Here is a 21,995-nt window from a genome sequence, read left to right on the forward strand (position 1 = left end):
TTGACGTGGAGGACTGGCTCACAATTTACGAGCGCACCTAATAAATGGACGACGCAGGCAAACTGGGCAACCTGGTTTTCTACCTTGCGGGTGTCGTGATTAAACGTGTGGTTCATCACCCGTTTAATCATATCTTGGTTTAGCGACGTTAAACCCCAGATATTATTATTTTTCATCAGCCATTGATGTATTTGGTTCCTCCATTGCTGACAACCTTATGCCGGTCCAACGTTCCCAGCTTGTGTGCCTGTTTGAAGCATTTCGTTCTTTTGATCTTGCTCAAACTTCTCTTAGCCATACGTCCGCTGTATCCCATCGCATCGACACTGGCACTCAACCACCAATGCAGCAACGCCGATATTGTGTATCTCCCACAGAACGCCATGTAATCAACGAGCAAGTCGACGACATGCTTCGACGCAAGGTTATTCGACCCTCGAACAGCCCCCGGGCGTCTACTGTCGTCCTTGTTACGAAGAAGGATGGTTCTGTATCAACTACCAAAGACTCAACAAGATCACTCGTAAGGATGTTTATCCACTATTGCGATCGACAGCCTGCAAGGAGCAGAATATTCTTTTTGTTTTGGAATAGAAGAGTGGAAACTTGCCGATGTAGCACATGACGAAACCGAGGTTAGACAAGCAAGGCGCTCAACTTGCAAATGAGTTAGATAAGAATGAAATTAACCCATTGACAACGAGCGCGCATGCACCGGAGCCGGAATGCCTCTCGAGAAAACGTGATCAAAAGTAAAAAAATAAATAAAAACAAAATAGAAAAGATTTGATCTTAGCACTTGTTACATCTAGAAGTGGACTATGAATGCTACGTTTTCTTCTCGATGAGAGAGTGCTTAGAGTGCAATGACACAAGGTGCGAGCATGAAAACAAATGGGTAGATTAAGAGGGGGTAACAAGGTGAAATAGCACAAAAGTCCATTAACTCGCCAGGTAAGCTAACTCCAGTGATGCTACCGAGGACTTCTGATTTGGAGCCATTTTCGGAGCAGCAAAATTTCCGTTTTGGAGCACTTTGGAGCAGCAAAAATTGTAATCTTGGAGCACTTTGGAGCAGATAATTTTGCATCTGGGAGCACTCTGGAGCACCAAATTTTACATCCTGGAGTGCACTACAGAAGCATATTGCATTAACATTCAAGCACTTGAATATTATTATGGGGCTCTTATGAAGGATAGAAATATTTCGATTCATTGCAAATCTCGTGGAAAAAATCATCTCAGGAGAACTCCATATTTCACTCGATAATGCAAAAATAAGGGCTCATGCAGTTAAGTGTTCCGGATTAACCTCTTCGACGATTATTTTCGACACTAGCAAATAAACAGAAGAGCGGATCAATAAAATTGCATTTTATGAAATAACACTCTAAATACATCTATGTGGTTATCAGCACACGTGGTAGACAAACGCCGTGATGTACAGCAGTGCCCCAATGGCAAGGAGCCACACTGTCCCTAATGCATTCCCCTAAGAAAACTCTAAGGCGAAAGCCAGGTTCTTTTTCTTCTCGATCGACGGGTTGATCCTTCCCTTCCCTCTCTGCAAGCTTTCTGCACCTCACCTGGTTTTGCGCTAGCTCCATGATCGGCGCACCGATCACAGAAGCAGTGTAAAGCGACAATGTCATGTGATGACGTCATCACATGACATCACAATATATGACGCCATGATAACGTCAAGTTTTGACGATCTATGACGTGATGATGACGCCATCACATGATGATTATTTTTCGCATCAATCGACTGACGCCGCCAACGGTCAATTTTCGTGTTTGATAAAGCATCTAAGGCTTTCGCATTAACATTGCGTATTGAACGTTAACAGCCTGGCCGTTAACAACCTGGCCTTACATACCAAACTGTCCTCCACCATGTCACCTCTGTGCCATGCGCGAAACAGCTTCGCTTACCATCCACTTCACAGAGTGAAATGGTTCCTCAATTTTTTTATTAATTTTTATTGTGATAGCAATTATATGGACACTCTCGGCTGATTTCTGCCGTCATCGTTGCCGTAATTTTCCGTATAAAGTTCAAATTATAATATCACCACGCGCATTTTAGCCGCGGGTAAAAGCTCGCGAGCGCTAGCGACGAACGCGCCTCAAGCAGAGATTAAACTGGCCGGCCGTCTGTCTCCGTCGCACGGAGAGCGCATGAGATAACATCTTCCCGCGTGCGGGCCTGCCATGGATTGCTCATCAAACAGAGAGGAAATGCCCCGCCCGTCTTTCGTAAGGAGCATGAAGGGACGCCGGGGGAGCGGAGAAGGGGGGGGGGGGGGACTGCATCGTTCGAAAGGCGCAGTCGCTTGCACGCGCGCTATCTCGAGGCATCAGGAGACGGCTCGTAAATTTGCTGTGCTCTCAACGCTTACTTCGCGTTTAGAGAACTCAGAGCAAGAAAACGCTTCGGTTCCTGGAGTGGTCATATTCCCTTAAACCAGCGTTTTGTTGAGTTACGCGAGATCGGATCCAAGCGAGCTAGATGCTAGCCTTACTTCGCTTAACAATACAATTTGTTGGTATCGCATTCATTGCTTCGCCCTTAAGCGAAACTGTGAGTTTTTTTTAACCGTCAGCTATTGACCCTGGAAAGCAAGGGGCGGACGTGTAACATGGCGTAGCCACTTCACTGTGGGCCGTCAGCGATGGGCCGGCTACTGACAGCTGTGCATTTGCGGCCGCTCCGACCAGGAGATATACTTTTAATAATGAGATGACAATTTAAAAAAGCAAGCAAAAAATCCGAATTGGAACCCTAGCACGCGAGATCGAAAGGACAGGGCCTTTGGGGGTATTTACCGCAGAGTGATTACAAACTCGGATGTGTGGTGGAAGGAATTACGAAAAAGCTCTTCTGGATGAAGATCGATCCGTGGATAAAGTATATCTGAGGAAATGTGTCAACACGTTACCACCGTTCGCGTGCTCTTCCATAACTGCGAAGCAAAGAAAATTCGATATTGTTCCATATATCTACTGCTAGCGATCCCAGATTTCATTCCGCGATGTCCAGAAACAGAAGTGACAGACATTTTAGCGGCACGCATGTAGTTATTACTGAACATTGCTTTCCTTACGTGCCGTGCGATGCTTGAAACGAGCTATCAGCAGCGTTTCTAGAACAGACGACGTCTGCCGATGAATCGCCGTCGCACTTTCTAGCTACTGATAGGCCTAGACGTCACAAGCCTCTGCGGAGAGCGCGTTTTGCTGTCGAGCTGACTTGCGGAACAGAAGCTGCGTCGGCACCATGCATGGCATCGTGGCTTATTCAGCGGAATAATTCTTGGTCCATGGTTGTGACTTTGGCAGCCCCAAGATCAAGCTGGATATGTGCTGACGCGCCGGTGGTGCGATTGCCGGTGATAGACGCCCCCAAACCCGAGACTTTGGCGCAGTTTGGCGCAATTTTCGTCGATATTATCAGGATGGCGCAGGAAATACAATTTGGCGCACTTTGGCGCAGTTGGCGCAGGAGTGGAATCACTGTAACTCCCTCCCTAAAAGATATACAAAAAGTACACTAATGCACATGTCTCCAGTTTCATCGATTGTAAGGTTCGGAGAAACCAGCGAGCAGGGGGAGGCCGTTGGCGCTGGTATGCCCGCAACAGCGCCTGCACAAACAGAGAGAAGACGCAGGGGTTGCAGATATGGCTGCCACCTGGGCAAGAACAATGCCACCATGGCTGGACAGCAAGGTCAGTCGCCGGAGGCAAGTTGATGCTGAGGAAAGACAGCCGGTGGCGGCAACTCTCCCGAGTATGCTATCACGGAAGAACTCCAAATGTCACCCCTCCCCTTCGGTAGAGCCCTTTTCCCGCAGGTGCACCTGCATGGATGCTAGGAATAGGCGTGCCAAGGTTGGCGAGACCACGTGACTGCAAGTGGGGAAAGTAGGTGCTCAAAGGGGAACGAAAAAGCTTGACCGTGGGAAGACAGGCAGTCTGGTCTGAGCGGTGTTACTGCTAGGCAGTGCTCGGGGCCCCCGGGGTTGGACGATGTCCAAAGTAGCCGGCCAGAATTTTGTAAATACCTTGTAAATATGTTCCTTTTGTAACCTTTTTACTGTATATAAAACTACTTGCTCCACAATCTCCAAGCCTCTGACTTGCAAGTCGCCGCAACAACCGTCTCTGACGGGGCACCTCGAGTGTAAAAACTTCACTAGCCTGGTGGTCAGCCTCTGGCTGAATCGTGATCCTCGGATCACGCGTGAAGAAAACTTTACTTCGATGTTACCAGCCTCAAGAGTGTCCCTCTCTCCAGCCTGCCCCTAACTCTCCCAAACACCTCGGCACCAGAGAAGAGAGCAGAGCACCCGCACCCCCGACAGTGCATCAGGAGGTGAGCACTCTGACCCCTCAGGGACGTGGTGTGCTCTCTTAAGTCCGTCACTTTGCCACAGCTGAGTGGCACCCCGTACACCACTTCCGTAGCGCAGGAAACAAATGGGTGCGCATGCCTTTTTGAACAGGCCACCGACTTTGATTGCCCAGAGGCAAGCGCGCACGGCTGCGATAGCTTTAAGAGGCCATGAAAACAAGATTCACGTCTTGTTTGTTCGCAATCCTTTTCAGGTTATGCGAAACAATGTGTACATATGGCGTGGCAATGTACTTTATTGGTCCTTGGGAGGGGGGACTTTTTAGAAGCAACGTGCTTAGAGAAACTCAGGCTGGAGGGGTAACCAGATTTAGTCAAACGCATCAACTGACTGTCAAAGCTAAGCACTACCCTGTGAGCACATGACTTAGAAATAGCGGCTTTAATACACAGCAAGGCAATACCTCGCTTGACGAGCTTGGAATGCAATGAGTCATAAGGTAACATAGCTCTCTAAGACGTGGCATGTATTTACTTACTCCCAACATGTGTGTTGGTCATGCTTAACCCTTTGTGGGGCAGTGGGACTCGTATGTCCCACTTTTTTCTTTGCCATGCTCTATTTTTTTTAGAAAAAAACCACTGAATCGATTGCTTTTAGACTTTTAGTGCGACCGCGTAGACGTTGTAGAAAGCGGTTTTTGCAGTTGTTTTTATAGTATTCGCAAGGTGCCAGCACATACCCATGTTCGAAACGAACCATTATGCTTGCAAGCGCTGTATCCTTTTTAGGGGTGTAGCTCCTCTTAGTCTAACCTTGTCACGTCTCTGTTGTCCGGCGTAAACGGATCTCCCGTATGATGCAATAGATGGCGCTGTCTCATAGAAATACATACAAACTGCAGTTCAGGGACGATATTCTAGATGGCGCTGTACACAATCTGTGTCGTCATCACCATTTCTCGTCTCATTTCCTAGATGGCGTTGGTCCAATAGAATTGTGTGCAATATGGCGACACTAGATGGCGCTGGAAGTGCCGCTGCTAAAGACATGGCGCTCCTTGGCCACCCATGGCCCTTGCGCCACAAAACACCACTAATCATCATCGAAGTGCCGCTGCTCTCCAATTGGCTGCTGCGCGGGCTGCGCGGGGAGCGAGCGCCTCTCTTTCTCCTGGATCATCGCCGTACGTGTCGGATCGTTGGCGAAGCATGGACGATGCACAGCGGCGGGCGCTCGCTTGGCGGCAGCCAGGCGGATCCCGTGACGGTGCGCGCCAAGGACGCCGCTGCGAAACGGGCTCAACGAGAAGCGAATCCCGAGACCATGATTGCTTCAGGAGCTTCGCCCAAGCTCTTCATCATTCACCCGTGGATATGCTGTAATTTTTTTTCATCAGATATTGGCGCGCTCTCCACCCTATTCAGCATGAGTGGTAAGCCTGAAAGGTTTATTTCATACTCATGAGCTCCTAAGTGTGCTATTATAGTGGTTTTATTCGTTCCCACCCATACAGTTTCCTAAAAAATTTGTGCAATGCAAAGCTGACAACCTTTCAGTGATATATTTCCAAAATCATGCCAGTCTAACGTTGTGTGCAATTGCAGTATCCAATTTTCATTCTGCTTCACGCAGGGAAGTCTCTTCCAGTGAAGGAAGCAGTTGAGCTTCCTCCACAAACAAAAATTACTGTTGCAGGCATGCCCAGTACCCACGTCTGCTGCTCGAGTGCTGTTAGCAAGTGGATGTAGCACAATGGATATTTAGTTGAGATTTTTTTTTTGTGATAAAGTGTAGGTATTTGTAGGCTCTGTCTTTTTGTGGTTTGTAAAGCAGCAGCAAGTTCGCATAAAAAAATAAGAAGACATTTTTTTTCTGTAATGACTGTCTTTTAGAGGTCAGTGAGACACTATGCCACACTTTTGCAGATACATTCATAGGGCAGTGGGACTCATATGTCTCACTTTTTTCTTGAAAACCCTCAGCAACAGAGAGCTCAAATATTGTACATATTATAAGAAACTGATAGAAATGACAATGTTGCCCTCAATAGATGGTGTGCATTGTTCATAACATTATGCCCAATAAACGGCTAAAAAACAGGACTAGGTCAAGGAACCGGAGGCAGCCTGTAACCAGGAGTTCTATGGTGAAGTTCAGAGACTGCAAACACTCCGCGCCCTCGGTTGTCAGCAACCGAGGGTGCGGTGGAATCGCCTGGTACGCACAGGGAAACCAGAAAACACTCTTTGCTCTTCTATTCCAAAACATGTTTCACCAACTAGCCCAACAGTTCACACTTCTACAGAATTCTTTTCATCTCTCGGTTTGTGCTCAGGGTACTGGCAAGTACACATGGCTGATGACGCTCGACCGAAGACCGCTTTTGTCACGCCCGACGGCTTTGTACGAATTCAACGTCATGCCGTTGAGTTGCTGAGTGCATGATGGATACCGTTCTGTACAACTTGAAATGGCACACGTGCTCGTGCTACCTTGACGACATCGTTGTTTCCACTCCGGAATTCTCCACGCATCTTCAATGCCTTTTATTTATTTATTAATATTACCCTACAGGCCCCAGAGAAGCATTGGGTAGAGTGGGGCTACAGAAAAAATGACAATAAATAAAGCATAAAGGAAATTACATTTGGGGTGATGCTAGAGCCACGATAATACTTAGATGTTATGAAGCGGGCTGCACAATTTTGGATGGATTTCAGTTTATCTATTTTTCTAACGTTTTTTATCTAACGTTTGATAGGCCTGTTGCCGAATGGTAGATGGTGAATGATACAGGTTCCGGCGCAAGATTTCCAGTGTTCCGTTAGCTTTCGCACACATCTTTTCGACGCGAGTGCACCAGGCAAGATTAGTACAAAGATAAACACCAAGGTATTTGTAAGTAGATGAACGAGGAATTTCAGGTGAACAGATTGAGTAAGGAAAGTTAAAAACCGATTTCCTACAGGTGCAAGAAAGTATGCAGAACTTAGATGTGTTAAGTGTCATTTGCCAAAGATCACACCACTGATTTATTAAGTGAAGGTCCTTCTGTAAGATTACGTGATCTTCTTGACAGTTAATTGTTCTATAGACTACGCAATCATCCGTGAAAAGTCGTATTGAGGAAGAAATGTTACAAGGCAGATCATTAATATAAATCAGAAAAAGAAGAGGGCCTACTCTGGGGCACACCTGATGAAACAAATGAAGTAGACGAGCTGAAGTTATTGACAAATGTAAACTGCTGTCGAGTGGATAAGCACTTCGAAGCCACGATGATGCTGATGAGTCGAGTCTAAGTGCAGACAGTTTAGCTATTTAGTTTGACAGTGGGCAACTCTGTCAAATGCTTTCGTGTAGTCAAGAAAGATGCAGCCAATAGTTTTGTTGCTATTTAAGCCATTATGTAAATCAGACGTAAATTCTAATATTTGAGTATTACAAGATAACGCTTTCCGAAAACCATGCTGATTTAGAAAGAAGTTACTTGACTGAAGATGGTTGTATATATGTGAGGTGATGATGTGTTCAAGCAGCTCGCAACAGATGCATGTTAGCGAAATGGGGCGGTAGTTACCGGGTGAGTGTTTGTTACCATCTTTAAGTATCGGAATAACCTTTGCTATCTTCCAATCAGTACCAGTAGATAAAGACTGTTGAAAAAAAACATGGCTGATCCCTCTGTCATAGGAATCGGTATAACATGAAAGTGAAACGTGTCTTCACAGACATAGTTGAGCGTTTCTTGGGCATTCTTTCACCCGAACGGTGAAGGAATTAATGCTACAGCAACAAATTGCAATGTCACGTGAAGAACGGCAAGCAGCTCGAAACTTGCAATGCCCTGCTCAAGCGGAAAGGACGCATGGAACGAACATACAGTTGTAACTTATTTTTGTGTAAGCAGCGCACTCCTTTCGCAAAAGCGGCCAGTGCAGTGAGCGAAGTGACCTTCATGCTCTCAACGCAAACTTGCGGGGTGGGCACAAAATGTACAAACCACCGCGATCAAGAGATAAGCGCGCGCACGAGCGACCACACCCTGTAGAGGCACGCACTCATCATGATGCGTTGGGCGTCGACCTTTAAAGCGCGTTCTTCGAGCCCTTTGCGCCATCTCGCTAGTAATAACGAAAACACGCTGATGTACCATCGCCCTCTGAGTACCGCCACCGGAAAATGGTGTATATAAATAGCTCGCCGTTAGCATGACGAAGAACGTGCCGTCTGTGGCCTAATCATTTCGCGCCGCGCACTGCAGAGAGTGGGGTCGTAAGTTCGACTCCCGGTGACGGAACTTTTTCTTATAGTTTTTTTCTTTGCCATTTGTTGGTCTTTATATTTTACAACGTCATATCCGTGACGGAAATACGTCAGTGGAGCCGTGGTGGACCCCGACATAAAACACTTTCGTGTTAAAATGTGGCATAAAATTTGACTGGACGAAGCGGAAGTGTTTTTAAGTACCTTGGAATTTATGTTGTCAACACCACACGATGCAGTCACCTCTAGACCATGTATAAGTTTAGATATGCCTTCAACAGTAACACTGATAGGAGACATGAAGCAGTACTCAAGATCGGAGACACAGGGAACCGAAGAAAGGTCTTCATTAGTAAAAATTGTGCAAAAAAACAAATTGAAGGATGAAGCACACTCAGATACAGAGACAGGAACATTATCGGCGTTATGTAATGAAACTATGTCACTGCCACAGTCAGGCGAAATGGCACGCCAAAACTTTTTAGGGTTAGTGTGTAAAAGTGAAGAGAGGTTAGCGTAAAAAAATTTCTTTTTCGCTTCACTAATCGCAAGGCAGTAAGATTTTAAGCAGTCTATATACACAGACCATGACTTAGATGATGATAACCTTTTAGCGGAAGCATATAACCTTTTCTTTTTATTTCTGAGCGATCTAAGCGACTTATTAAACCATGGGTTATAATAATAATAATATCTGGGGTTTAACGTCCCAAAACCAAGATATGATTATGAGAGACGCCGTAGTGGAGGGCTCCGGAAATTTTGACCACCTGGGGTTCTTTAACGTGCACCTAAATCTAAGTACACGGGCCTCAAACATTTTTGCCTCCATCGAAAATGCAGCCGCCGCGGCCGGGATTCGATCCCGCGACCTTCGGGTCAGCAGTCGAGCGCCATAACCACTAGACCACCGTGGCGGGGCTATTAAACCATGGGTTATCGTTAGAGATTGTTATTAGTGAAACATATTTATCTATGAGGAGCACCATAATATTCGTAAAGAAATTCCAGTTATCCTGAACAGACCTGTTTGTGAATGAGGGAAGAAATGTATTGTGTAGGAAGACATCAAGTTCAGCGTTCATTTGATCGCAGTTTGCCTTGCTATAATCTCCGATTTTCTTACGCTGAACACCCGGAAATTTCAGTGGGATATTAACTGAAAACTGTAGAAGGTTGTGATTGCTAAAACCGTCTAATTGCACAACTGCACCTATGGTATGTGGCTCTGTTGTCAGAATAAGATCTAAAATATTAGTACCGCGAGTAGACTCTGAAGCAAGCTGGGTAAAATTGAAGCCGAAACATAGCTCAATAAAATCACTTGACGCACTGCTTGAAGAAAACATGCGTGGCCAATTAATATCAGGAAATTTAAATTTTCCGAAGAAGTAAATTTTGCTGTTGGGAAACTGGTCAAGAGCCCTGGAAATACTTTTGAGAAGCTCACATTAAAAAATCCAGTATGAAGTGTGTAAGTACGCCACGTGTGTATCAAGTAACAAAGAGATGCAGGTTTTGTATGCTCACCCATGATGCATTTGAGTTGTTGATAACATGTGCGCATGTATAAAAGCGGGCTTCGTGCTCTTCAATAAATCATTTGGAAGTCAGCGCCAGTCTACGTCGTTTATGTGTCTTCTCTTGTCTTCGTTTCATTGCGCTGCACATACTCGGTATATATCAAGAAGCTAGGACTGGGCAGTGTTGGTCCCTTTACAGTGGCAAAGGGGAACAGCAAATTTGCAGTGACTCTATTGAACTTATACTCAAAACGGAAGGATGTGAGGTGCTAGTCTTGTGGCACAGGTGCTGTGTTTTAAAAATAAAATTTGTATCATTGCGAAATTCTGATCTCCCATGATCATTGAGTTTCCATTGCATGAAGTGTTATGTCTCACCTGACATGTGGCTGCATCCAAATGGGTGGCCCCAACGTAAAGCAGGTTGTTCTGGATGTTGTACACCAAAGATGGCACAGCTACCTAAGATGAAGAGACAGGAAAAGTCACACAAGTGGCAGACAAAGGGCGCTGCTGCCTATAGCCAAAATGCATGCATAGAATTTGCACTTAGGTGTCATGGCATCTGAGCTAAATATGATCGAACATGTATACTAGCTTTTGCAAAGTAAAAATGTCTACATACATTCATTAAAGCTTCATTCATACATGATTCTGATTCGGTTCAGATCAATATTTGAACTATGAGCTATTATTTATCAGACAGCATTTTGCAGCCTGTATCAAAGAGCGGGAGCACTTTCCCATTCACCACTAGAATACCACCACAGCAGAAGTGGGCTACTGCAGCAGGGAAATTTCATCCCAAGCCTTGCAGGGTCTTAGAAGCCGCGCAAACAACAATTACCACTATTAATTGCATTAAGGCACAAAGCATCATTTTCATTATAATGACTTCCTGTAAAGGGTAATAACTGAAGAACAAATTTAAAGCACCTCGAGCAGAGGTCTTCCTTAGCTATCCACACTGCATAGCCAGTTCGATAACCAATTTATTGTGTCAATATACAAAAGTGCTGCACACAGCCTGAAATTCTTTTCGTAGTGGGCTCTGGGCAGGTAGGTACTGTCAAATGTCATCTTATGCTGAGTGTGCAACTGGCTGGCTACCCCCCTTATTGCACAACATTATTCTAAATGCTTAGTACATTTTAACTGTGCATGAACGTTAACCCTCCAAGTGAATTTTCATGAGATGGCAGCATATTTTTCAAACACACAGAAATTCAACAATGCATTCATTCAATCTTAACCCACTAACTGAGTTGACAATTTTCTGTTTCATTACATCCACGTGCAAGGCGTGACCACAACAACCAATCAGGGAATTCTTCCTTGAAAAAACGGTACCTGTAAGTTACACCTCCTGTCAAGTATACAAGAATGCAAATATCTTCATAAAGCAAAACACTTGCCTTGAGTGTGTCCCAGGGCTGCAACACTACTATGCGGTGAATAGAAGAGCGCCACTTCTGGAAGCTTCCTTCGTCCACACGTACCATGATAAGGCATGTTGCCAGCTTTATCACCTCGGCCATTATAACAGCTGTGCTGGCTATGAAAAGGTCCTTCTGTGTGCGAGCCATGCGCATGGTTAAATTAAGGGCCGCATTCTGAACGGTCAGGGTCACCAGGGATGCATACTTGAGCGCTTGTTGGGTCCCTGCATATTGTACAAGTGGTAGCACACAAATCACTCAAGTCTTGTACAGCATGGTTATTAAAGCAAAGCCCCTGCAGGTGGCTGCTGTCAAACCTTTCTTTTAACAGTGAAATTGTTGTAGCTCCCCATAGTTTGTGTGGTGTCACCAGAAAGCTCCTCAAATGGGCATGCACCACAGGGAAGCCTCGCTAACGTGTACAGCAGGTGTCAAACGAAAATGAACGAGAGAAAGAAAGAAACAGATAGAAAATAGAGAGATATCAAAAGAAAGAGAAGAAAAAAAGAGAGTGGGGGAGAAAGAAATAGAAAGAGAGAGAAAGATATAGAAAAAAAGAAACATGAAAATGAGATACAAAAAACAGAGAGTAAGACGGAAAGAGAGAAAGAAAAAGAAAGGGAAGAAGGAGAAACAAACAGAGCGAGGAAGAGAAAGAAATAGAGAGAGAAAAAAAGACACAGAAAGAAACAGATAAAAAAAAATTGGCCGCCATCCCGCCCTGCGAACATGAATGTCCAGCGAAGCTGTATCAAGCACCACGCATGCTGATGGAGGGGGGTATGTTTTATAATTACTTTAGAGTAACGGTAGTGATAATCGCTTTGTGGTTGCTGTGGTAGACTGTGATTGATTCCGCGACCATTTTCAGCAAGCCGAATTTGTTCCTTTCGTCGAGCACTGCATTCACACTGTTCTTCTGGTGTCTAATTTCCATGGTCTACCCAAGGCAGTCTCAGAATGAACTGAATGAGTTGCTAGACGAGTCTCCCATTTATATCCGAAAGTGGGAGACACACACAGGGAGAAGGAACGGCCATTTGATGTCATTCGAGGCCCTCATGTGAAGTGCAAAGCAGCTGCAATCTATTCTTCACCGGGAACGCATGCAAGGGTGTTCCCATTGTTCACAGGCGCCTTATCCAGCATGCAGTTTTGATGCTTGTTTTGTAATTTTCTTTACTGAAACGAATACTGAGCTCTATGCTATATGCCTGATTGTAAAGAAAGATGTGGGATGTTGTGTTGACAGAAGGATGAATCCCAACGTAAAAACATAACTGTTTATTCAACTAGCGGCAGCATCGGGCAAGCATTCTGACGCTACACTCGTCTGGGTAGCAGATCCATGATAACTTTCCGAGCTTGGCAGCCTGGTTTTGAAGCCACCACCGGTAAGGTATGCCTCGGGTGATGCTGCGGTGGTGCAGTGGCTTATCAGAATGCAGTGCAGTGTGCAGCCATGTCACGCCGAGTTGAATGATAGCGAGGTGGAGACTGCGCGAAATTATGCGCAGAGTGCGTTGCCACATCACACCCCCCCCTCCCCCCCGCGCGGAGTGGAAAGCCCTCAGGGCTTTCCACTCCTCAAGCGCTCATACCCGATGATCAGCCCGAGCAGCCCGAAAAGATTTGATTCGAACTGTCGTCCTCGGTCGGTGGTGACACGGCAAGGGGAGCCGAAATGAGCGCTACACCCAGTGAAGAAGGCCGAGGAGACTTCTTCCGCAATGATTCCTTCGAGGGGCCATGCCTCAGGCCATCGAGTATACCGATTGATGGCGGTGAGGCAGTAGCGACAGGGTCCAGCTGGGAAGAAGGGTCCTATGATGTCGAGGTGGACGTTTTGAAACCGACCAGAGGGCTGAGGGAATGCTCAGAGCGGTGATGTGACGTGCCTGGTAACTTCAGCCCGTTGGCACTGAATGCAGGAGCGTGCCCAGGTGCAGCTATCCCGCTGCATGGAGGGCCAGGCATAGCAGTCAGCCATGAGGCGTGTAGAGGCGCGTATGCCGGGATGACTGAGGTCGTGCAGCTAGTTCGAAAGGCCACGACGATGGGACAGAGGCACGTAGGGCCTGCTTCGTCCTGTCGACATGTCACAGTAGATTGTGGTTGTCGACCCAGGTATGGGGACTTGTTGCAGCTGTATTGAGGACCCGCCTTTAAGAAGTTCCTGCAGTTTAGTGCCGTAGTCTGAGCCTCGGCGAGGACGTCAGCTGTTACCTGCGAAGAGCTGATAGCTGCCACACGTGAAAGTGTGTCGGCGACCACATTGTCTTTCCCGCTGATGTGTTCGATGTCAATGGTAAACTGTGCAATGAACGAGAGCTGGTTCTGCTGAACCGGCGGGAGTTTGTCGCGGCATTGAGAAAAGGCGTAGGTCAAAGGTTTGTGGTCGGTATAGATAGCGCAATGCCATGCCTCTAGAGTGTGGCGAAAGTGTTGAACTGTTTCGTATATCACCAGTAGTTCTCGCCACCAAACACAGCAAGAACCCTAAACTTAAGATTACCACGCCCGAGCAGTGGGAGGCTATGCTGCTCAGCGCGTGCCCGGACGACCAACTCTGGGCAGTCCGGCTGGCCGAAGACGCCGCCAAGACCCAAGGTCTGGCCGCCGCCTGAGGAAGGGGGGCTCCGGTAGGGCTAGTCTCCCGGCCCCCGCCTCCCTTGACCCCAACAAGGACAAAAAGTTATGTCTCTCTCTCTCTGTAGTAAGCTGGCAAACTCATCGGGGCGGGGGTCGTGGTTTCATCGGTGGAACTGGCCGTTGAAGAGGTCCTTTTCTGAGCTGATAGTTTCTTGGAGAAGAATGCCAAGGGCTGCCAGTTGTTGTCTACTCGCTGCATGAGGGCGGCGCCAACAGCGAAGCTAGAGGCGTCCGTGAATAGTACCAAGGGAGCGTCTGGCACAGGATGGGAGAGAAGCGTGGTGGTGCAGAGAGCAGCTCTGCATTCTTCGAACAGTTGCGCTAAAGCCGGTGTCGGCACTTCACGGGTTGGTTTCCTCGTAGGCCAGTCAAGGCGTTATGGAGGAGAGCCAGGTAGTAGGTGACGTGCAGCAAGAAACGCCTGTAAAAGTTCAGCATGCCGAGGAAATGGCGATGGTTTTTAGCGGCGGAGGATTGAGAATAATTTTGCAGGTCTGAGATGCGTTGAGGCAAGGGTCGACTTCCCTCTGATGACAATTCGTGGCCGAGGAAATGGACAATGGAATTGCCAAGCGTGCTCTTTTGAACGTTGACGAGCAGGCCGTGGTCATCGAGGCGTTGGAACAGTAGACTAAGGTGCCAGTGGTGTTCTTCGGCGTCACGACAAAAGACCAATATGTCGTCAAGATAGATGAAGCAGAAGTCGAGGCCGCGGACAACTTTGTTGATGAAGCATTGAAAGGTTTGTCCAGCATTCCTCAGGCCAAAGCTCATAAAGGGAAACTCAAACAAGCCAAAGGGGATAAAGATTGCAGTTTGTGGGATGTCTGGATTGATGGGTATCTGCATGTAGGCCTTCACCAGGTCTAACATGGAGAAGACGTTGCAGCCGTGCAGCGTTGCAGCTCAAGGGGGAAGGGGGTTGTCACTGGCGGCCAATGAGGACAGGCGTTGCGCAGTGACATAAGCTAGCTTGGTGGTGTGAGCATTGTTCCGTCATGTTCAAACGCGTGGCTCGTGCGGAAAAGACCAACGCATGGCTCGCACCGAGCAAAAAGGCCTGGCAGCGTAGCCACGGTAGCCATGTCGCCGATTATCGGCGGTTCCCGGTGCTCGAGCTGCGCGGGGCCAACACGCGCTAGCTAGGGAACGAGGCGCCAAAGGGAGGGCGCGCTCGATTCCCACAACACTTATGCACAATGTTGATAAGCTTTTTTGCGTTTACCTTAATGTGTTCTTCAAATACGTTTTTTCAGTTGCGAGTCAGTGCTCGTCCGTGTCCATTTTGCTTTACTCTACGTTCGTCGTTTTCACACTGTAGCTAAACAGTCCTGTGGCATAGGTATAGTTCCCAAACTGCTCAATCCAGGTAGAACATGCACCTTGGTTGGCAAAGTTGAAGTTCGGTGGCTGCTGGAGTCCAGGTACCCCAGAAAACTCGGCATCTGGCTTGTCCGCCATTACAGAGAGCGAACGGTGGCCACTTCTGACACCATGTAGGAGAAAGGGTGCAAGCTGTATCTACACAAGCGACCTGGAGCAGTCTAACCGAACTGAGGACCACACCTTTATTGCACCACATCATATGTAGAAAGCATGGCACTACACAACTTCTGCACCCACGATAATGACATTGATGACATTGGCATCTTCACTGAGACAGTGTGTCACTGACATTCTAGCATGTCTAGGCTTTTAAATACTTGTACGCCATACACTACACAATTTATGACGGGAATACAATGCCGCATGCGGGAATTCTTGATGGGACACTGTACCAGCATTGATCTGACGAAAGTCCTGCCAACGCTGCAAGCTGCAGCGGAATGACACTATGGTGTGGTAATTTGATAAAAGTCTAAATAAGTTCTAGCATGTTAGTTAGTAGACCAAGTTCGAAATGAAGGAGGCTTAAGCCAGACGTGTACGAGGGAATCACCTGCAAGGTTCCAACAGCTCTTACAGTGTATCAATAAGAAATGTAACTTAAACAAGTAGTGGCTAGTTTTGTTAACGTCATTGGTGCTTCATTTTTTTGTTCGTCGCCTCTTGTGTCCCTCGTACTGCTTCGTGTTACACCACCTTAGGGACCAACAACTGGGCAGAACGTGTGATTAGATCCTCGTAGAAATGAAAAGACTGTGAAATATAGCGACTAATTGCAGCATCCTTTTCGCGCTGTGAGTAGGATTTATATTTTTAAATCGTGCTTAAAAGTACCAAAGGCCGGTATGTCACACTGCCTAGCGGAAGAGCCTTGAAGCTGGATTATGAAGTCGGTCACTTTTCTGTACGTAGTCATGTAGCTTGACGCTGTCATGCGCGCCAAATTGGTCCTCAAAGTTAAAATATGTATATTATTATCTATCCCCACTCTGTTCTGTGCTGCCTACGAGGTAAACAAAGTTGCATGGTGAGAAGCGGCGCTGCCTTCGCGGCCGCCAGTGACCCATGTCGAGCCGCGGCTTATGCGCGCGGTGTGCGCGCATGCGCAGTAAACCGCCGCGCTGTAACATTTCGCCGCAGATAGACATATTCTGATAAAAATGTTTCACGGCATTTCCCACGTTACCATTCCGTGACTAGACACTCTAACCAGTTAGTTTTCCGTTGCGCTAAAGAAATTAGGTGCCCCAGTTCCTTTAACATGTAATAAGGAATAAATACCTTAAGGTACTAATGGAAAGCATCGTATCGAATAGAGTCATTGCGCACGTATCATGTACGACAAATAGTTATCGTTTCAGCATTAAGCTAGAGTCGTAATGTATTTTATCCTAGTTCTGGCTGAGAGCACGCTCTCTTTCAATAACCATTGATTCTCAAAACTCCAGAGCCACCTGCTTATTACCAAAAACACGCAAGGGAAGAAATCAGCCACGTACCAGTTTTGATTTGTTCAGCGACGGAAGCACTAGATCCGACTAGTAAAACTTGGTCCTTCCTGATGCCCGTCATGACTTTTGTACATGAGATGGTGTCTCAAGTTTGGCTGCGATGCCTTGGGATAAGTCGCGCACAAAACACACGAAAAAGCCGAGAATGTTGATCCTTCAATCGCTGACAGGCTCGCAACAAGACAGGACGCGTGTCATGTGCGGCCTGCCAACGTGCAACGTGTACAGCCTCGGCACAACAGTACTCAGCTTTTCATATCATGCAAGTGGGCGCACATGCGATTCCGTGGAACGCGGACGCACACACACACACACACACACACACACACACACAAATACAAAAAGCCCGCTGTTTCACAGCCGTAGCATGCTTGCACCAACTTCTACAGAACTTGATATTACTGCTGTGTACTAAGGCTTGCGAACATGTACCGCCACAGAACACTTATACTACCATTTACAGAAGGGAAACTGTACCTTTGACAGTGCAACGGAAATAAGGGTAGCGGTGGCCATAGAGTTTCCTAAAATTAACTAGAGGGGACTCTGGCGCTGCGATCGTTCAGCTACCATGGGAATGATGGGTAGTACACAAATTTGCCTAGCCTTCGTGCTTGCGGCTTCAAACGTACTTGTGGCTTTGTTTATTGCCGCGTTTTGGCGTTCGTTTCGGATAAAAGAATAGACCGCCGTGAACTTCGTGACCAGGTTTGATTTGGTTAGCCTAAAAAAGTTAAAGTGGTGAAGTGGAACTACCGACTTTTGCTGAATTTAGTTTTGCGACAAAGCGGATGCAGCCGACGCGGAGCCAAACGGAGCCGAAAGAACGAAGTTTAGACAAATTTGTGTACTACCCATCATTCCCATGCTGGCTGAAGCGTCATGCGTTGCAGCTCCCATAGACACTAGCGCCAGAGTTCCCTCTAGTAAGTATTGTAGGAAACTCTATGGCGGTGGCGTTGTGAACTAAATTATCCGACCAAGAGATGGCGCTGCGAAAACTATCATCATCATTGCGCCGGGGCAATATGGCTGTTGCATTGCTGGCGGGTGCGGGCGGTCGCGGTAGTACCAAGGTAGTACGGTCCCTAGAATATATTCTAGGGACCGTAGCGGTAGTCGCGGCGTCGCGGTGCGCGCCCGCCGGTTCTGGGCGTTTATTCACTGCTGTCCGGGGGTTGTATTCGCGCGCGCGGCAGCCTATCGTTACTACAAATATTTTCGTTACGTCGCCAGGTGACCGAACGGCCTCAACTGGCAAAAAACACGCCAAGCAAGTAAGCTTACATTGTTTATTGGCAATCGTGAATGCAGCAGTATACATGTAAACAAGCAGCACTGTCAGTTACAGAGTTGAACAATACATACAACAAACAGAAATATCCATCTGCTTAATAAAATTGCCAGCTGAAACTGAGCAACTCTGTCTCTTGGCTCGTTCAGCATACCTCTTATAGTACGCAGAACGAAGCGTCAGACGATACTATTTACGATGGGTGACCCTCGCACAGTACTTGCGTACAGTGCTGCCCGTCCTCTTTCTCACTTACACATGCGCGTTTGACGATTTGAGCGGTAATAAACAAACAGCATCAAAGCTCGCAAAAGATGCAGTGTCAGTAAGATTAGCTTCAGCCCGACCTACTATTTTGACAACACATTGGCGAGAGCCACTCGGCGCTGAAAAAAAAAAAAAGTGAAACCACACTGTTGTGCTAGCTATTCCTGTACATAACGTGTTCTCGTTATTGTGCTCAATATCCTTGTGTTCGTGCCTGCGCGCCAATCTTTTTACGATGAATTCCGACCATTTAGCTCAAATTTCAGTTCAGCTAAGCTCATGTGTTCTGGGAAAACACCATTTACGGTATCACGTTGAAAAGGAAACTTGGTTCATGTTTCAAAAGAGGTTGCAGTGACAAACACTTCAGTTGATTAACTGGTGGCGAATAAGGAAAGCCTTAGCGTGAATCCAACATTTCAGCAAGTGAACATTCCTGTAAAGGTTGTCACGGAAGTTTCGAGAAGTGAGCTACCCTTGCTCGCCCACTGTTTATCAACTGACGTATGTGATAGCAGATGCCTGCGCGTGTTCCTGAAAGCACTCATTTATAAATAAAAAAGAATGATGTACCAGTGGACAGCACCGACAATAGACTGCACATGATGTGTGCGCGCACAATAGAGACATTTGGAACAGTAGTATACTAGACAGCTAGGAAGTGCTGGAAGTAATAGTAGCAATGTTGGAAAAATAGGCAGTGAGTAATCATTTCTGTCAAATGTGTATAATAAGCTTTTTTGTTTAATTGCTATGTTTCGCTCTGAAAAATAAATAAATTAGTCCATTTTTTCTGGTGCCAATGGTGCATAGTCGTGAAAGACACTGCTTAAACGATGGACGATTGCAGAAGCCGAATTTACATTTTCATTCTTCACTACCTCCTAATTGTCTGCCTCACTCTTAACACGAGTGTCACACAAAACTAATAAGGCGGCAATAGGGGCTAGATGGCACGTCTTCGTGCTTGTGATGCGCTGCAGGTAGACACGGACCAGAAAAAACGAGAACAGCACAAGGTGTTGCGCATCACCCTGTGTTGTTCTCGTTTTTTCTGGTCCGTGTCTACCTGCAGCGCATCACAAGCATGAACACAAAACTAGCCTTTTTTGGATATATAGCTCACGCCAATATCAAAGAAATAGCAGTTATTACACATTCAAATCTTTAACATGCACAAACACTGGCCAACTCTATTGAACTCTGATTGTATCTATTGAGTGCACTTATTTATTTTTCTGTTAAAAATAAACATACTTTAAAAAACTCCCTGTCATGTGGCAGGTCTGTTATCTAGAACAAATATTATTTGCTACTTGTCTGTGGTTCCACTTCACATACAAAACAAATTGCTTGCACAAATGCAACGGTGCTGTACCCTCTTTTCTGGATGTGTCTGTTTCAAAGTTCACTGAATAAAACTAAAGACTAAATTTTCAAATGCTTTACAAATTCAACAGCCTGTTTCATAGAACACTGCCCAAAATGTCCTTATGCACATGCTTCCGTTCTCCTACTCCCATCATCAAACGTTATTTATTCCAGAGTAGTGACCCGGAAACTATTCTCCAGGTGACCACTACACGAAATGCCTTGTTTAATGAAGGCACGAGTGTTTGCACACAGTTTTCTATTTTAGAACCTTCACAATGTCCCTCCCTACAAGCAATCGGTACACATAACTCTTTTCAGCACTACTGTAGCTTTCCCTGCCATTGCTTTGCAACAGCCTCCACAATTGCAGCAAACTATATTCACTGGGAAAAACAAGTGCTGCTAAATATGCACTACTACTGGCCCACTTGCTACCAAGTTACATGTGATACTCTATGTAAAGTTTCACACGTAGATTAAAGTACTGTATGTGCACACCATCACATGCACTATCCAAAAAATTTGAAGCCAGCACATTTCCTCTAAACTGAATAATTCATGAAGCAAGAAGCAATAATTTGTGGACCCAATTTTGTACTGCTTCAACATACCGTACACTATCACTGCTTTTCAGTATAAGGCTTGCATTTGTCCGCCTGGTAAACTTTGGTGGTGGATAGGCGACTCTTGAGCTTCTTACGACTTGGTGTGGGTAGCTTGGAAACTAATGATCTCTCTTTTGTCCAGTTTTCTGAGAAGAAAAAAAATTGAGTCATGAGAAAAAGCAAGAAAGAAATGATGAAAGAAAAATAAATTGGTTCAATAAGTAAAGTATCCACAACCATACCTTGTGAGGATTTGGCACGACGAATTTACTATCAGTAGTGGAAAATCCTCTGCTGACTTGAGGTAGGTTCAGAGATAAAGCATCCGAGCGTGTGCTGATATGAGCAGTTTCTTGGAGGCTGTGGCTGGATTGGAAGAGGAAAAAATAATGATTACTATGGTAGAAGCGTGAGTGGATTGCGATTCATGTCTGAGAAGAATGTATATGAGAGCACTGCATGAGAAAAATAGTGTGCACATAACATTGCTTTGTTTGTGAATTTGTTTTAGTGGTGACCTTCAGTGGACCGTGTCTGACCAAGCCTCAGTTAGAGGATACTGAGTTAATTTCCCAACTCTATAAACTACATGGTATGTGCAAATGTAATATGTATGATTGTAAACTTACGAAAATGTATAAATGCATATACATACTATAAGTTCACTTGGCTCTACCATGCATTGGACTTATGAGCATTTATCTCAGAAGACTAATTTGTGCGGAAATAGGTAAAACTTATGCTGTGATCTGTGTTACAAAGTTTAGCAGTAAAGATATTTTTTGCAAAAGTGAGAACGAAGTAAATAATCTTAGAAAATGTCGTTGTAATCCACAAGCGGTGCATCCGATCAGCTGGACGAGTCGTAAAACCTTTTGAAATGACAAAAACCGTAGCGCATGCAAAAAAAAAAGCTATGTTCAAATGCAAAGCAGTGCATTTTCACTCACCGGTGCGCACATCCACATGGTGCATGGTTATTCCGTTTTCGTAGGTAGTCTCCGAGCTCCTTGCTGGCATTGAATTTTCACGCTGGCAGCCGGTGAAGCGCCGCAGCTGACGTGATTCACAGGCTTTAGACACGTTCGCTTTGTGGCAGCGGCATGTAAAATTTGGCGCACAAACTCGCATTGCTATATCAAAACTGATTTAAAACGGAGCTGCGTAACGCCGATCAAAGCAAACGACCGCGGTACAATTTGAATGAAATAACCGACCGAAGCGCAATCGATGCCAATGGGCTGCTGCTTTTCGAGCGTTAATATAATCTCAATACTTGTCCTCAAACACTTAAGCTCTTGTATTAACTCTAGAAGTA

General features: G+C 46.0%; 1 protein-coding gene across 2 annotated transcripts in view; it reads right to left on the reverse strand.

The window, feature by feature from the left end:
- LOC119397024 (UDP-galactose translocator) overlaps positions 1-17,601 on the reverse strand; it is a 44,230-nt gene extending 26,629 nt beyond the window's left edge. Inside the window, exons 1-3 of one of the 2 annotated variants that reach the window (XM_037664448.2) lie at positions 17,126-17,601; positions 11,565-11,812; positions 10,528-10,611 (exon numbers count right to left, since the gene is read on the reverse strand). In XM_037664448.2, the coding sequence (XP_037520376.1) occupies positions 10,528-10,611; positions 11,565-11,812; positions 17,126-17,198 (405 nt within the window). In that variant the 5' untranslated portion in view covers positions 17,199-17,601. Of the gene's footprint in view, positions 1-10,527; positions 10,612-11,560; positions 11,813-17,125 lie in introns of both variants that reach the window. The other variant, XM_049417303.1, reaches the window with a different exon arrangement.
- Between the last annotated feature and the right edge of the window lie 4,394 nt (positions 17,602-21,995).

The sequence above is a fragment of the Rhipicephalus sanguineus genome, chromosome 6, assembly GCF_013339695.2.
Source record: "Rhipicephalus sanguineus isolate Rsan-2018 chromosome 6, BIME_Rsan_1.4, whole genome shotgun sequence".
Taxonomy (NCBI): domain Eukaryota; kingdom Metazoa; phylum Arthropoda; class Arachnida; order Ixodida; family Ixodidae; genus Rhipicephalus; species Rhipicephalus sanguineus.